Here is an 18,563-nt window from a genome sequence, read left to right as displayed (position 1 = left end):
TACTGTTATAATAACCTATCAGTTAGCAAACAGTATTTTTCAACTCCTATTCTTGCCATGTGCCTTTTGGGTCTTACAGTTGTTATGTAGCGTAGGTGATGTTTGTATGGTGTCCTTGTGAATGTCTTCTGCTATTTTTCATAAAGAAAATATCCAGGCTGTAAGGATAATTCCTCTGGAAAGGAGTCTCTTTAAGTTTGGGTTTTGAGTCCAAACACCTTAACCAGGCTGCTTTAACTTCACAGATGAAAAAAATTGTTTTGTGGAATTTACTAGCCCACGAATATCCACCCAGTGCCCATTTTCTTCTTCGTCTCTTAGCACTTCAAAGAGACTGCCAAAACATGCAGATGTGATGTGAACGGCATGCATGCTACGCGGTAATGTGACACTGTAACGTAACGTGATTGCCGGGCGAGTTTTTGTGTGTGTGTGTGTCTCTCTCTCTCTCTCTCTCTCTCTGGGGACCTGCTACTGGTTTCCCATCCCACACACACACACACACACACACACACACACACAACCGCAGTCAGACAGACGGTCTCTGTCTGCGCAGAAACGGCAGCAGGGAAAACAAAGTCCTCACGCCGCTCACAAACCAACAACTGTCGTGGAAGTGGAGTCTACGCGATGGTAAACACCAAAGGCTACCGTTTAGTCTAAGACAGCTAACAGTAAGGAAGAGGCTGCTCAAAGTGGCTGAACTGTGACAGCAGCTGGACAAATTAACCGAAGGATTTGAGGACCGCACGTGGAAATCACCGCTGAAACACATCGGTAAGTAACGCTAACTCCACGCTACTTCTGTTTAAAAAATAAAGAAATAAAAAAGTAAATGTACACATTAATAGTTTTCCGCGTGGGGAAAAGTGCAGTTGATGTAGGAGCTGTTGTTTTCGCGTTATTGATTTGCATTTATACTGCGTCAACAACCTTTCAAACTCTTTACGGTTGGAATCGGAACAAGTGCGCGCGCGTTCAGCTCATTAACTGCTTGTGCACGTGCTTGTGTTGGAAGATAACGTTTACCTTAGCCTAGTGTCTACGCCTTTGACAAAATCAGCATAATTCAAGTTAATTTGTAGGCCTACAAGTGTCATTTTTGTGTTGTGTGGTGTTCACGGAGGTGGACCGCGCCTCCCTGTTTAGGAGCTGTCTTCATAAACTGAGGTGTTAAACAAAAAAAACTAAATCAAATATTTGATCAGAACAAGTTTGGCCTCAGTCTACACAATGCTTGGAAGTGCAAGTATTCCAGTGAAATTCCTGACAGCCCAGGCAAGTGAATTTGGGTGTAGTCCACCTTGACTATCTGAGTAGGAGTGTAGGCTGTGTTTCTGTGTCATCAGTCTGTTTGCTCATAAAGCAATATGAGACACGTCTTTTATATTATAACAATATTTACTTTGTATGCCATCAAACATTATGGTCACATTTTAAGCTCTAAAGAAATCTAAAGATGATGGTTTGTGCTGGCACAAATGAACCATATGGCACAATCTTCCCTGATGCTGGGGAAAAAAAACACCTGCTTAATTAATATTTGATGAACATTAATTGTTGTTACATTTTGATCATCATTGCTGGTTGACTTTTTTTCTTAGTATAACAGCACTGAAAATGTGTTTTTGGTCTACTTGTTGTCTGCTGAAGCAGAACTATAGCCCGAGGCATATGCAGACTAAGCAGCTGCTTAGCGCCCCCACGGGCCACCTAAGGACCTCAGAACTAGCAAATTACAACTTGATGTTCCCAGGTGAAACCCTTGCATTTCCAAAATGTCATCTTTTTGGAAACATCCTTGTTTTGGCTGGATGGGATGTGTTTTTTTTTTTTTTTTCATTATTCAGTGGGTCAGTAATATTTGAATATCACCAAACTTGGAGAAACGAAAAAGGCTTGAATCTTCACAGTGCCAAATTGTGAAGTCTTGTACTTTTTTTTTTTTGGTTAGAAAAAGAAACCATGTTGACATGTTCATTATTTTATTATCTTTTTTTATTTATTTATTTTTTTATTGTAATTTGAGTAATTTTTTCGGCTCCACAAATGATTGGGCTTGCTCTTTGCTAAATCCAAAAATAGAAAAAAAAAGAGTTTCATTTGAATGTCTGTACTGTATTTCTGTAGCCCAATTACCACATGTCTCCACATCTCTGTGACAGGTTGGGACCTAGAGGGACGTTTGGTTCAGATTAGCTGTGAGGCTCCTAATCCTACCCTTGTGCCTCCCAATTGCGTTAACTAACCCACTTACATTAAGATATTGCTTATTCCTATGCAAGAGTTCAGGCCTTAATTTGCTCTTGCACACCATAAAGCATAAGCTTATACCTTTCCCCCGTACTTCAGTGTCCAATTAGCGTCAGCATAATATAAACTGTCGAGCTGGCTCCCTCCCTGTGTCTCCCTGTGTGTCAGCTCGTGCGGTTGTCAAAGAGGACCGATATCCTTGAAGGAAGACATTAGGCGCCTTGTTTATTTAGTGGGTCATGTAATGAAAAGGGAAACAGCCTGTCAGTGTGTGACACAAATGACACTAAGATTTGGAGTCCTTAAGGAATTTGAATCACTGAGACTGTGGTTTCCCCCTATGCATGGTCTCTTTGCTATTGTCATAAGCATCGCCTCTGATTTGCAAAACATTTAATGGAGAAGTAGTACATTTAGACACAAGGCGGGTTATCTTTTTTGTCTGTTTACCTCAGACATTTTGCTTATTTTGCTCTAAGTTGGCCTATATCATCAACATGTTATTATTCTGTATATGTACACTGACACAGTGCTGTTGCTTTTAGCTCATCCTTATGCAAACTAATTCTACATTCACTTTTGTATTGTGAATGTATCAAGCCATTGGCCAAGTGTATATAAATGAATCATTGTGGTAATGATCCTGCATTTGTGTTTGAGACATCAATTGGTAAGTTCTCTATGTTTGCTTTTCAGCTATTTGCCTAGTACTACTGCCCAGTCCTTCCCAAATGTTTTATTGTCATAATGTGCTGGGCTATAAAGAATGAGCTCATTTGGGAGCCTGGCATGTTATACATTGATTCATGGTTAGCCCATGCCTTCCTGGCAGCTGAGGAAAATGGATGGGTCCTCTCATATCTTTCCTTTTTGAGGGAAAAGAGTAAGGTCCTATCCAACCTGCTGTCATGAAGAGCTATTCTTTTTGTGATCAATGGTTTCCATTATTTTATAACATGAAATAGACATCAGCAGGATGTGCATTGTTTATTATTGTGTACATTTCCTTTTTGTCCCATAGTAAACAACGTACATTGTTTGCCTCACATATTGTGAAGAAAGGAAAACACAACTCACATTAAAGACACAAATTATTAAGGCAGGATGAAAAAAGAATGAAATTATAAAAACGATCTTGAGACAAAAATGGGTTTGATCCTCCCTTCCCTTCCTCTTCTCATGCTCTTCCTTTTAGTCGGTGCAAAACATATGACCTCTTTATATTACAGATTTTAATTAGACAACCTTTCCTGTAATTTCTTGTCTTGCCAAAATTGCCATACACAGGAGCCTAAACTGTGTGATTCTGTCTAGGAGATACACATGAAAAGACTCTTCATTGGGATGTGGTTGTGAGGAATCCAGATGCCCTGCTGTTTGCCTGAGTGTGCTAAAAATCAAAGCACTACTAGATGCTGAATTTGAATCTGCATTTCTGTTGGGAGAGTTAAAAAAACCTAATTGTTTAGTGCTGTAGTTTCCACTCGTTCAGCCCTGTGCACTTGTTTTCAAACCCTGTCTGTACATACTAAAACAGTTTAGCGGATTTGACTAACTTAAGCATATTTAAAGATTTCTGCAAGTCTGAGATGGCAGAAGAACTGTGTTAATGAGCTTTGCTGACTGGCAATCATATTGAGTTGGTCTGATTGAGGGATTTGGTCACAAAACTTGGATGGCTAAATCAGGTCTGAAGTCTTTCCCAGCTTAGCTGGTAGCTGTCCTACTCTCGTGCTTGTTTTTGAGAGAGAGAGAGAGAGAGAGAGAGAGAGAGAGAGAGAGAGAGAGAGAGAGAGAGAGAGAGAGAGAGAGAGAGAGAGAGAGAGAGAGAGAGAGAGAGAGAGAGAGAGAGAGAGAGAGATCCCCATTGTACAGAACTACTGCAAAAATGATGGACTTTCACTGACTTTTATGTCATGAAATACCAAGGAGTTTTTTTCCTCAGCATTTACTATAATGTATAGTTGTACACCATAATAAATCTTGATGTTATTGGCTCTTGTCATCCAACATGATATGAACTCACAGACTTAAGCCCGTCCTCTGCACTTTTGCTGTGGCGACTGCATGCAGCTACTGATGTTCTGTTAACATGCTGCTCGGTTTTATAACTGTGTTCTATTAATTTTAGGTTTTATTTATTTTATTCTAGCTAAAACACTTGTTATTTATTGTGTACACTGCTGAGTCTGGGTAACACATTTTGTTCCTTCGTGTTTTTAACATGCTTAAATGACAACAAACTATCTGAATGATACTCGTAAGTAGAGCTGGGCGATATGGAGAAAATCAGATATCACGATATTCTTGACCAAATACCTCGATATCGATATTGCGGCAATATTCTAGGGTTGACAATTGGTGCTGTAACAAAATGTTCACACTTAGATTTTAGATAAATAATCATCAGTAATGTGGACATAATGTCTAAGTGGGGAAAAGGCAAATAACAGAACAGCTACAACAGTCTGGTAAGTTCAGAAGAGTACATCACTTTAGTGTAATGCAGCCTTTAAAACCAGTAAAAGACACCACTTATGTCATATCACAATATTACGATATCCAAAATCTAAGACGATATCTAGTCTCATATCACGATATCGATATAATATCAATATATTTCCCAGCCCTACTCGTAAGTGACCTGTGACTGAAATCTTTTTACCACTCATATCAACACTCAAAGAGGAAGACTTTTCTGCCTACTATGCACATACAGACAAGTCATTAGGTAATATCCAACTACCTCTAGATGCGATCTTTTGTAAGGATATTAACTGCGAGGATGAGAACCATAGGAGAGATATATGCTCCATGTATTCTGACATAGTTCATTCTCTGTATGAAGGCAGTAAGCCCTATTATAAATATAAAAAAAATAATAACCATAACAACAAGCCTGGCTGGAAGGAGTATGTGTCTGGATATCATACGGAGGCACGGGAAGCCACTAAATCATGGGCTATTGCTGGTAGGCCTCGACAGGGTCCTGTGTTTGAGTATAAGAAGCTCACTAATGCAAGATATAAGTATGCCATTCGCTTTATACGCAAAAATGAGCAGACCATGAGGGCTGATTCCATGCCAAAGAAACTCATAGGTAGCAATGTTAAAGATTTCTGGAAAGAGGTGAGAGCTCTGAATAACTGCAAGACATCTTTACCATGCACTGTTGAAGGCATTTCCGGACCAGAGGAAATTGCTGAGTTATGGCGACAGCACTATAGTACCTTATTCAACTGTATTCATACTGATTTGTATAAAGTAGAACACATTGAGAGCAATACTTCGCTGGAATTAGGGCTGGGCGATATGGTTGAAAACTGTATCACGATATAAGTTTTTCATATCGGTCGATATCGATAATTATTGATATTTTTTATGACCTATTTAAAATAAGGACCAGGAGAAAAATATATTAAATTTAAACATTTTTATTTAAAACTTAACCCTGCTCTGATTATAATCCCCTCAATTATAAAAGCAGAAATGTCAACACAACCATGGAAAACATAATTAAAATGTAAACAGGTCTAAAATCACAATGAACACTTAACAATTATCTCTTAACATTAAGGTGCAAAATTAACGAATAAGTAAGAAATTCTTAATAAAGTGTCATAAAATAGTGCAAAGTGTTAGTGGAACTATTTTCTGCAGGTTTAGTGCTAGGTTGGTAACCTGGCTTCTGGACAGTGTTCAGCATGTCTGCCTTCGTTATTTCTTTGTAGCGTTTAGTAAGGCGCTGATGCGGAGTACCTCTCCATGGTGGTCTGCTGCTTGTGCCGTGTTGCAGCTGCAGATGTTGTTGGACGTTGATGGCGAATACGGCTGTGCTCGAAAGTGTGAGCGCGGCTAAAGTGGTAAAACAAGTTTATGGTCGTACCAGTGTTGGTGGGGACGACGGTCTGACGACATTGGTCTGACTACGGTCAGACTTATAAAATCCCCAAAACTGCCATACTGACTTTTCCTGTTTTATCAACAATTTCCTCGCTCGCTTCGGCACTCACTTTCCACTCCACGCCGGTTCTGTTATTGAAGAACACGAGACAGCGATGTGGCGCAACCAAACTTGATACTGTTACATGATTGGCTGTTAGAGTGTCACTCCCCACGTTGCTAGGTTGCCAGAGAGTGAGGGCCTTTGTTCATGCAACCAAACTTGATTCACAACCTCTGGTTTCTTCTGATGAAGAAAAACAAGTTATCGAACGTTTTATCGACCGCATTTTCTATTGATATTGATTATGTGTCTATCGCGATACATATCGTTATCGTTTTATCGCCCAGCCCTAGCTGGAATCAATGGTGATTATGTCACATGAGGTACACCAAGCCATACATAAGCTTTCTAATAACAAAGCTAGTGGATTGGATGGTATTTCTGCTGAGCATCTTAAAAATGCCAGTATAAGAATAGCTCCCTTGCTCGCCATTTGCTTTACTGTTTTTATGATACATGGTGTATTGCCAGACTTAATGTTGGCTGTTCTTTTAGTTCCAGTTATTAAGGACAAAGCTGGGAAGATTGGCAGTTTAGATAACTATAGGCCTATAGCTTTAGCGAGCATATTATCAAAGGTACTAGAAAAATTCTGTTGGACAGATTAAATGAATTTATTAACACCACCGACAACCAGTTTGGGTTTAAAGCTAAACATGGCACTGACTTGTGTATATATGCCCTAAAGGAAATTGTGAACAAATATAGAGATAAAAACTCATCAGTTCTTATGTGTTTTATTGATGCTTCTAAAGCATTTGACCGCATAAATCATGACAAATTATTTAACAAATTAAGGCAAAGAGGGGTGCCCAAGTATATTGTGAGAATTTTAGCTTACTGGTATGCTCACCAGACTATGCAAGTGAAGTGGGGCAATAGTGTGTCAGCTTTTTTTGGGGTTGGTAATGGAGTCAGACAAGGGGGTATTTTGTCACCGGCTCTTTTTAATCTTTATATGGATGATCTGTCCAGGCAGTTGAGAGCCTGTAATACTGGGTGCATGATTGGTAATTCAGTAGTGAACCATATTATGTATGCTGACGACCTTGTGATTTTTAGCCCAAGTAGTGCTGGATTACATCAGCTTCTTACAATCTGTTCGGTATATGGTGTGGAACATACATGATATTAAATATAACGCCAAAAAGAGTGTTGTCATGATCAGTAGAACTAAAGATGATAAAGGTTTGAATTTCCCTGATTTTAAATTGGCTAATAATACGCCTAGTGTCTGTGAAAGGGTGAAATACCTTGGTCATTTTATCACGGATAAAATGACAGATGATGAAGATATTTACAGGCAATGTCGTATGATGTATGCACAAGCCAATAGTCTCTTACGTAAATTTAGGGCATGTACGGCTGGTGTAAAGATATCTCTGTTCAAAGCATATTGCACACCGTTGTATACTGCGCACTTGTGGTCAAACTATAAAAAGGCAAGTCTTTTAAAATTGAAAGTAGCATATAATGACGCAATGAGAATATTACTCACAAAACCAAGATGGTGTAGTGCAAGTGAGATGTTTGTGGTTGCAAGAGTGAATACCTTTCATGCTGTTTTAAGAAACCTAATGTTTAAATTCATGTGTCGGATTGATGGGTCACAAAATGAAATAATAATGGGCTTAACTGACATACGTCTAAGCATTACACGCTACCAATCCCGTATGTGGAAACATTGGTATAATTGTCTCCTGGTAGAACAATAATTTTTTTTTAAATTTGTTTGTTTTTATATTTATTAAATGTGTAGGTAGGTGTGTATGCATGTGCGTTTATTGATATGTATTTATGTATTGTTGTGGGTGATTTGGACCTTGAGTCTGTAATAAAAGTTTTGATGATGATGATTTACCATCTGTTCATGTGGCGGTGATGTTGGATACCGCGTGACATCACTCTCTAATGATGTAATCTATGAAGATGTTCGCACCAGGGGAGGTTTTTCTGAAAAATCAAGGCCTTGTACAGAGCCTTGAATCAACATGAAAGACGTGCATGAGAAGCTTCAGATGAGGCGAAGCGTTTTACTTCTTTCAGACATCTTTTGAGAGTGCGGTGTGGAATGAAAGAAACGACTTTGTCTTTGAAAGTTTCCAAAGTCAGTCAGATGTGAGTGGGAGGAGTAGATACAGGGGATGAATTTGTTCTAGAGGAGGATTATATTATCTGTTTAAATTGGTTACCTTGCCAGATATCTTTTATGTTCCAAAAACGTCATTTGTACATCATACTTATTAAGTGAAGGTTTAGTCTACACTCCAGCTGCAAGCGATACCTCTAACACTGCTTTCCCTCTTGTTCCCTCTTGATAGACTGACTGGAGTTCCTTGTCCTGTTGCTGTCTCACCCGCAAGCAAAAAAATGCTTGTTGACACACCAGTGCAGTGTGTTTGCTGAACGTGCACATTTAAAGTATACCCTTGTCTCTCAAATACTGCACTTGAGGCTTCATGTACCAAGTTCAGGTGTGCATAGAGGAATTTTTTTTTTTTAATTTTAATTAAAATAGCGTTTGTTAATTGGGGTTTCATTGACTCAAGTGTAATATACATTTTTGTTTACCAGATTGTCAGAAATAACAGGAAAATGCATCGATTCTGTCAAATAAGGTAACGCAGACTCTTTGCCTTTACTGTACGTGTGCTGATCATGGTTACTGTCGTGTGTAGCCTAACCCTTATCCTTAACCAAATTCTGTTCTCATTCACGGTCCTAAACAGATTCGTCCCCTCAAAGATGGTACAAGCTCACACACATACACAGAACATGCATGTCACAGTTTCAGTTGTCCTTCAGTCTACCTTAGCTTCCGAGTCCACATCCATACTGTAGCTCACTACTTCATATCTATGTGATCGATTTCTAATGGCTCACTGTCTAAATAATTCCCACGCCAACTGCCAGCATTTTAATTACATGAGCAGAAGCATAAATATACTTGGTAATTCCTTCCTAGATGGATTTTTTTATAGCCTGCGTCAACTGGAGGTTTGGCTTTGAGTTGTTATGACTCCAAAGGAAATTATAGACAGTGACACATCTTCTATTCAGTGTGATGAGGCCTGTATCATCCACCTGTCTTTTGGTCCCATTTTCCTTTGCTTCTACAGCTTGTGCTGGCAGGTTCCCATGGGCATGGGAGCACAGCAAGTGGCTGTGCAGCTAGCTCAAAGACCCCACTCCAAAGAGGTCCCGGGAGAGCCGTGAGCACTGACTGAACAGATTTCACATTAACACACTGGGCAAGAGGGGAGAAAGGGAACAGTGCTGCTCCTGTGACAGCTTGGCAATACACAGCCACAGTTAATGAAGTGTTTTTAAAAGGGGCTCTGCTTGGAAATGGGGTGATAAGCAGCCGTAAAATATATGTACGTCGTTTTCACTGCCACAGGAGCTCCTTGGCTCCCTCCAGTACATCTACTCAGCCCTGCATTGTGAGCATTGCATTAGACTGCTCAAAGTCAAACCATAAGCTTTGCATTGTAGCTGGCTACATTTCACTGCCTAGAAGCTCCTGTCTGCCTCCTCCTCCTCTTCCTCCTGCTTGTTTTCTTTCTCGCTCCCCCATCCCCTTATCCCTCCTTCCCTTCATGCTTCAGCGGGCCACTTGAGGGGGAATATGCACTCCCCTTTGCCTGGTGACAGCTTGCAGGGAGATGTGGGCAGCGTTCCTTCTAAGCTGGAGGAACTAGGAGAAGAGGGAAAGATGTTACGGATTAGGGCTTCCACAGAGAGGATCTCCGCTGGGCTGATTTGTTCTAGTGATCAACAAGACGAGTGGCGTTTCAACAATTTCTTCATTGTACCATGCAGTAATTGAGAAGGGAAGATGATATTAAAGGATAGATACCAAGGGGGAGGAGTGAGCTCATTTAGGGCAGTGTCTGTGCATATGTAAATGACTGTATGTGTACAGTATTATGTAGATTGGATAATAATAGTAACTTGGATTTATATAGTGCCTTTCAAGGTACCCCAGGTCGCTTGGTTGATACTTGATATAATAAAGTTTAAACTACCGTCCTTGGGGAAGATGTGAATGTAGAAACCCATTCAGGACTGTCCTCAGAATATGATACTTTCAGAGAACATCACTGGATTGAAAGAGCTTTCCTGCTTTTGACAGAGGGTCGTTTGCAATACAACTTTGTGGTAGTGATCTTGAGTATCGTATTTTTATAGGAAAGTTTAGGTCTATTTCCTAGCCGAAACGTTGGGATGTTGGACATCCTTTGAATTCCAAAGGCATATTTATTAGCCTCTGTAATTACTTTCCACAAAATCTTGGCCAGGGTTTTTGTTTATTGCTGAAAGAGCAGAGAAAGGAAGATGGATAGAAAGAGAGGATATTCGATTAGACCGTAAACTGCTAAAAACAGTGGCCTTGCAATACATTTGACCTTTTGTGAAACCTGTAATGTAACATTTTTTGTGTCCGAGAAGTGATGCTTTAACTCTTTTGACCCCCTGTACACACATTAACTTTCCCTGTAATGCAATTCAGTATGAAACCCCCACTAAATGCTGTCTCACAAAATACCACATAGATGACACACTCACCAAAAAATTGGACAATAGTAGCCTCATGCAAGTACCTGCTGGATCTGCTCCCCCCGTGACCCGATACCGGATAAGCGGACGAAGATGGATGGATGCAAGTACCACTTACTGCAGGGCTATTTATTAGATTGCATTCTATTGTAGTTATAGTATTGTGTTCAAAGCTTTTATGTTCCGCTGCTATTGAAGTGTTCCTTCCGGCCTGACATAATCCTACTTTACCAATGACCACCAGTCAACAATGGAAGCCTTTCAGCCTCTTAAGTTTCGGGGGAAAGAGAAGTTTGCTTGTGCACTTTTCACTGTCCATGTAAACCTTGTACCTCTGCAGGTTTTGCTTTTATGGGAATCAGTGAATGAAACTTTGACTCCAATAGCTTCTCCTCAGCTGCTGAGCACTCATTTTAAAGCTTACTGCACTGTTAGAAAACAACTTAGTGTTTGTGCTCTGTTATTTATTACAAGCCAGTTTGATCAAGGCAATTTTTTTGCAGTCTGGCTCGCAGTAGAGTAATTCATTGACTGGTTGAGACTGACGGATAGATCGGTTCATCAGGGTGGGCTTTGCGGTATGGGGTTGCGAGTGCTTGTGTGTCTCGAGTGTGTGTGGCTGAGAAAATGATTAAGCTCCATTGTCGTCATGAGAGCATTTGGACCTAATTAACCCAGTTCTTAATGACTGTGTCCTGCATGTAAGCACAGTTTTCCCTTTACACACCATCAGACATACTGCTGTGTCTCTCATGGTATATTCCCAAGAAATATGTTCCCTAGTAGACATTGGCTTGTAATACTAGAAACTTGATTGCTGTTCTGTATCAGTGAGACTTAACAGTACTCTGAACAGCTTCAGCTGAAGTCATTTCATCTCTGCGAGTGGCAGTGCTTCCAAGAAGAACATTGGCAAAGCATTTACAGAGATGGAGCGTGGAGCCTGATTGCAACACACGGAGACGCAGCCATTCTCCATTTTGTAGCCCTTTACTTTAACGTACAATACGCTTTGAGCAGGAGAGAGTGTATAGATTGGTTGGTTGGGTGTGTGTGTGTGTGTGTGTGTGTGTGTGTGTGTGTGTGTGTGTACTTTTGGAGACTGAGGGTGATTCGCCCGAGGCTGAGGATGTGAACAGAACACACAGAAGACATAAGCTTTACAATTTTAACTGTTCTTTAACAGAATGAGTTATCCTGCTCACTTCAGCCTTACTGTGTTTATCTGTATACAAGGTTTAATTCAGAAACAAGAAATAACTATGCGTCTGCTACTGAAGATTTTATGTTTCATACTTTTAATTTTTGCGCCTTTTCTACGAAATACTGGGTGCTTTCATCATCAGGTCTTTAACTGCTCACTACTCGGAGAACCTGTGACACGGGGTCGCAAGTACACATGTCTTTGGGACTTACTTTAATCATGTAAGTACAAAGCGGTAGCCCTTTGGCGCACAGATTGTGTGTGTCTTCAAGCACACTTGAGGTTTTGCATTATGTGCAGGGTGTGGTGAGTACTAGTTTGATGAAGCAGTGTATATGATGGTATCAATCAATGCTATTTCAGTCATTCTACTGTATTTCAAGTTGTAAATGCTTACACTATATCTTGAAATGTGACACAGTGTTTGCAATGTAATGCATTAAAAAAACTTTTTGTTTTAAAGTTGGAAAGGAGGCTGTGACACACAGACACACACATATTTGGACTTCTGTCTCCAGAAAAATTCAATTACATCTCTTTCCAGAATCAGTGACCTTGTTACTCTAGATCAGGGGTCTTCAACGTTTTTAGGCCAAGGACCCCTTAACTGAAAGAGGGACAGAGCAGGGACCCCCTACTACATATATTGTATAAAATGAAGTTGCATATTAAACTGGGCCTACAATAACGTGTAGGGCAGCCTAAAACCTTTATACATACATGTTTTGCCTAGAATACTAAGCTATTAAAACTAATAATTGTTGGCATGATTTTATAAATCACGTTTTTATGTTAAAACATAAATGAGGCACAGTGAATCCGTAGGATGAACTGTATCTGGGGATAGATATCTAAGTGACTACCTTACCTATAGGCCAGTAAGCCTATCATCAGTGGGGATTTATATTTGCTAATAAAATGTTAGATTCATGTTAAGACTTTAATTTTTGAAAAAACTTCAAAATTTTGCAATAATTTGGAGGCCCCCCTGCATTGATTCTGAGGACGCCATAGGGGTCCCGGACCCCCTGTTGAAGATCCCTGCTCTAGATAATCCACAGATCACACTGTCAACCGTTTTCATAGATTTCTATGGACTATTTCATTGGATGAAAATACTTTATCTCTACTATCTAGTTTATCTAATTAAACTATCTGGATGGCCAAGTACCAGTAGAGGCAAGTAAGAACGTATGTGTCTTTGTTTGTAATTAAGGAGACGTTTGGAAAGTGAGAAGTGAGCCAGACTTTAGTGTAGTTAGTACGGTCCATCATTCCTGCTAATTCAATTTGCCGTTCTCTTCTCCTCTTCAGGAGGAGTGGATCTCGTCCTCTCCACTTAAACTGTTGGCCAGCGGTTCACTCCTGCCAACTTCAGAGATGAGTGCCAAGTCAGCCATCAATAAGGAGGTCTTCATACCGCATGATGAGAAGATGCTTGCTGCAGTGCAGGTGAAGCGGAGGACCAAGAAGAAGATCCCCTTCCTGGCCACTGGTGGTCAAGGAGACTACATGACTTTCATCTGTGTCTCAGGTCAGAAGACACATGCAAATCTCTTCTCTTCACATGTGTTTGTTTGTGTTTAAATTGCTTGGGTGGGTGTGTGGGTCGATCTCTTTAAGACAAGGTGTGTGTGTGTGTGGGTGTGGGTGTGGGTGGGTGTGTGTGTGGGTGTGGGTGGGTGGGTGGGGATGTGTGTGTGTGTGTGGTTGCCACCCAAAGTCACATTTTAGCACGTCTCCCTTCATTGTCCTATTAATGTTCACACTGATGAACATGTTTACGTTTCTATAGCCAATAAAATGACACACTAAATCAATTTACTGCTGGGCTTTAGGTCAATCATTTTTAATTAGTTCAGAGCTACACAGAAAGTTTCAACAGAAATTGAGTTTTTTTCTCCCTATTTAAACGTTACCTGTGATATTGCTTGTTCATTGAATTAGCCATGCATATTATTCATAAGAAGAATAGCTAGAGCATATTAATTTCAGTGCCAGCAGAATTGCTTATGAAGATCAATGACATTTTCTAATCCTACCATTTAAATGTGTATTAAACTCTGCCTTGGCAGCAGCAGATTCCATCACTCAAAGTTCAAAGTTGCTCAATGACAACTAAGAGGCCAGTGCAGACTCTCTGTTTGGTTTCAAAATCAAGGCCTTTCAGTAGTCTAGTTTCTGTGTTTACGCCCTTAAGGCACCAATGCATCAAAGCCATTGGTGTCATGCACAAGTCACAATTAACGACAGGTTTATGATGAATCATTTCTCCTCTAATGTGGAAATAAGTGTTGCTTGATATTCACTTGTTCTTATGCCAGTCTCATCAGTGATCACATACCCAGCAGTAGCCTTCACCTCTGTATCCCGTTTGAGCTTTGCTGCTCCAAAATCTATTAAAGTCAGTTAATACCCTAAGAACTGCATGGCATAATTGAAATACATATGCAAGTATGTGATCTTGTAGGTTCCTTTTTTTTAAATAATTTAATAATTATTACAACAGAAACTCATGACATTATATGGACATCTTAGAGACTGATCTTACGTGGGAAGCTGTTAGTTTGAAACCCAAATGTGGCTTAATTGCTAAGTCTATTTGTTATTTCATGATTTCCCACGTGCGTGCATGCATAACTGCGCGTAAGTGCGTGTGTTTAACCTGGAGAGAGGACAGAAGTCTAAAATTCTTTGTAAAGTGTTGAAGGGTAGCCAATTCAAACTTCCTTACGTTGCTATCAGTGGAGGATTTATTCCCCAGATCTCTGCTTCTTCTGGTTGGAGCAAGATAAGTTTGCTACAGTCAGTGACTCCTTGATGTAAGGATGGAGAGGTCTAATGTTGGACGGTGTGACTAAAGGGACTGTGAGATGTTGCATTCTTACTTTTACTTTTTATATAACCCAGCTGAATAGGTGTTTTTTCTGTTTTGCTCTATGGGGGATGCAAGTGGGAGTCAAGGCCCTTTTTTTAACGTAGGATTGAGAAAATAACATCCATTCATTCACTGCCCTCTTTGCTTATTATGAGCAGAGACATCAGGCTATTTCTTCCTTGTGCTAAAAAGCCTTTTGTTGATTCAATGTTGATGTCATTTCTAAAGGAGGAACATTTTTGTATCGTATTATCCTTTTGAATTACAATAGGCTGTATGTGTGAAATCATGTTGCATAATGTAAAACAAATCAAACTACACCGTTTATGAATTTATGTCTTTCACTAGTTGGCCTATTGAAAGTTTTTTGTTGTCTGCTGACATTGCTCTATACTAACAGTCTCCTGACTAAGCTGCTGTTTTGTATCCCATGTGGTCACATGAACAGTGGTGAAGGCAAGCAGTGTTTTGTAGTTCACTTAGTCATGTGGCATTTCTTTAAGCCAGCCAAGCATTGTTTGAGTTGTGTCTGTTTTTGTGTTCCTGTGCATGTACTGTATAACCAAACCATGAGTGTGAAACCAGGCTGCGCCTCCCAGCACATTGGAGATACAAGGCTGGTGTGTGGGACTTTGAGCGTTCAGCATTTGTGTGTAAACTATGTGAAAGCACGGTGTGTACAAGGGTGGGGGTATGGGGCTGCTGACAGTCTCATGGCTACAGTAGCAGATAGTTGAGAGATGAGGGACCATACAGTGGCAGACTTATGTAATCTGTGGTATGTCATGGGTAAAGGAAGCTAACAGCATGATGAGCTGTACTGTAGAAACCGCTATGGGCACTTCACTCTCAAGCAGGGTGCCAGGATGAAACACCAGGCCGTCACTACTGCTCAAACTCCAGGATCATTTGCTGTTATATAAACAATTATTAAATTAATCGCCAACTATTTTGATAGTTGGTAAATCAGTTTGAGTTTAAAAATCCCCGTGAACCACTCTTCCCATTGGCATGAATTGGATCCACCGCACAGCGCTTATTTACAAAGAAAATGGGTAACTTTTAAAGTTGGATTGCCTGTTTCTCCTGTTATTTCCTTATGAGGAATGTTCTATTTTTAAATGGAGTCCGGCGCAGTGCTTACTCCACATGAAACGCTACATTACGTCACTTCCGGCAAACTTCACGGAGGACAATGAGGGCAAAACCGCATCATCCAACTGTTTTAACAGAGTATTCTCTGGTGCAGCTCAGCTAAAAACACAACACCGAATTCGCCAGCACGTTAGCATGTCGTACATTACCGAGCCTCTTTGTAACCGTAGGTTACTGAAAACGTTATCTTCGCTTCACCTGTTCAACTGACTTCAGCATTTTAAATAACGCACTCAACTGTCCTGCTTCTACAGACGAGAATTTACCACAGAGAGTTGCCTCGTTCAGAGACGCACGGCAGTGCGTTACTGCAGAATGAATATAGGGGAAACGCATTGTATCAACCATGTATATTTGGCGTTACTTTTGGCATTGAAAATATATATATTATTCAGGCCTGGCCGGGGATGCTGTTGGCCTCATGAGACTTATACTGGAAATACAGAAAATTACTTGCATGAGTTTGAGCTGTCTTTTCAGTGTGGGTGTGTCCGAGTCTTTGAATTGGCTAAACACATGGCTTTTTGTCTTACGTAGAGATCTACAGTACATCTATCAGTGCAACAACAGGGCTTGGACAGCTGCTACTTGAAGAGCAGTGCTTCTTGTTTCAGAATTACATGTGGCTCCAGGAAAACAAAATCGGTTTGGCTCACGTAGCTAACTATTATTTGGCTTTAGGGTGTAATCTTAGAAATCAGTTGTATGTCAGCAAAACAATACTATTATGAAATTCCCTGTAGCAATAAACTGATTTTAGAGGAGGCTTTTTGTCCACAAGGCCTAAATCAGTAGTATCTGAGTCGACAAAATGCTACTACATGTTTTTGGTACATGATTAAACTCATGTTCATGTTCTAACCTTTTTGGTGTGGTTTGGACAAACGGCTGCATTTTGTCCACTCTGCTTTGCAGTGTGCTATCACAGTCTGGCGGGTACCAGTCTGGGTCTGGATCTTAGTCTACTTCCAAGTGAAATCTGGTGCGGTTTGTGGTGAGAACACAACGCAGGACCATTCACAAGATCATGTGATTATATAGGAGATACAAATTTAAAGCTAAACTAAACTAGGGCTGTCCCAAATGATTATTTTTTTAAACGATTAATCTAGTGATTAGTTTTTCGATTAGTCGACTAATCTGACGATTAATTTTTCAATGAGCGATTATTTTCCCATTGCTCAATTATTAACAATTTACACAAAACACATTTCAATAAGGTTCAAATATCTATTTATTAAAATTGTTTAACACTGCACTGTTCAAGTAAAATTAATTTTTAGTGCAACCTGAAGCCAGATGTAGGCTATCAATCCAACCACAAAATAAAGTCACTTTCAGGAGAAATACAAAAATAAAAACTTAAAGTAAACAGAGCAAGTGCAAAAAGAGTAGCCTGTATTTGCTTTTTTTAACAGTAGGTAAAATAATAATAATAAGCTCTTGTTTAACATCCAAGCTCTTCTCCCTTTAATTTAACGTTAATTATTTGTATCTAAAGGCTGGTTAAGCACTGTAGGGAGAAGTTGGACAGTTTTATTTTGGATATGCGTTAGCATGTTAGATGTGTTTCCACTCATACCCAACAACTGCTGAACAACGCCGACACACAGTCCTCGTCTTATCCACCACTCTCTCGCCTGTAGCCTACTACTGGAACTGACCCGAAGACCGATGTTTTCGAGGTGGGGATGGCATGAGACGAGAGGATATGACACAGGAGGCTCCAGGCTGCAGCCATACAGTCTCAAAGTTTTCCCAAACTTGCGATCTTAAAGAAGCCGGCGGTTCCCCTAACTCTTGTGGGTCGCCACCACTCGCCATGCTCGTCCTTTCGTGCTGCTATCTCTGACTCACTCAATAACAAAAAACTGCATGTAGGCGGAGGAGCTCGGCTAGCTTCAGAGCTAAGGCAGGGCTACAGATTAGGTGTCCCTAGAACCCGCGTATCTAACAGTAGTTCCGCATTACATTAGTTCCGCATTACATTAATTAATTTGCACGCAAGTTTTATTTATTTATTTTACTTAGTGATGCGTCGACGCATATTATTTGTGTCGACGCATTTATGTAATCGATGATTATGGAATCGTCCCAGCCCTAAACTAAACTGATTCCTTTGCTAATCATTGTAACCATTTTCAACGTTATGTTGCAGTATGGAGTCAGGATGTATAATTTCTTTCCTAGTTTTCTAGCTGTTGTTTCTAGCTGTCACTATCAAGCATTGTCTGTGAGTTTTGTAAGCTCAGCATGACCATCAGAGGATATAAAGCCTCCAAGCACAGTGACTGGAAGTGCTTCATGACTTGTTTGTCATAAGCCAGTGTGAACCGAAAGTCTGCAGACTAGAGCTAATATGCAACAATTGGTCATGTACCCTAAAGCATTTAAATGGTTTGTGCAACATTTATTTTTGTAATTTTCGTGTTATCAAAATTAGTTCATTATTTGACTTATTGTACCAAGTATGGTACAAAACTAAAGTCTGCGGTCTTGCTCTGGCT

At 40.1% G+C, this 18,563-nt stretch overlaps 1 protein-coding gene across 3 annotated transcripts in view; it reads left to right on the top strand.

Moving 5' to 3' along the window:
* Nucleotides 1–342: 342 nt before the first annotated feature.
* stxbp6 (syntaxin binding protein 6 (amisyn)) overlaps nucleotides 343–18,563 on the top strand; it is a 79,933-nt gene continuing 61,712 nt past the window's right edge. For all 3 annotated transcript variants that reach the window (XR_003691124.1, XR_003691125.1, XM_028566482.1), the window contains exons 1-2: nucleotides 343–777; nucleotides 13,338–13,557. Coding sequence is in view for 1 of the 3 variants with exons in the window: in XM_028566482.1 (XP_028422283.1) it covers nucleotides 13,404–13,557 (154 nt within the window). In the remaining 2 variants the exon portion in view is untranslated. The remainder of the gene's footprint in view (nucleotides 778–13,337; nucleotides 13,558–18,563) is intronic.

The sequence above is a fragment of the Perca flavescens genome, chromosome 20 (assembly GCF_004354835.1).
Source record: "Perca flavescens isolate YP-PL-M2 chromosome 20, PFLA_1.0, whole genome shotgun sequence".
In the NCBI taxonomy this organism is placed as follows: Eukaryota; Metazoa; Chordata; class Actinopteri; order Perciformes; family Percidae; genus Perca; species Perca flavescens.
Note: the sequence above shows the minus strand (reverse complement) of the source record. Positions and strands in the feature narration are given on the sequence as shown.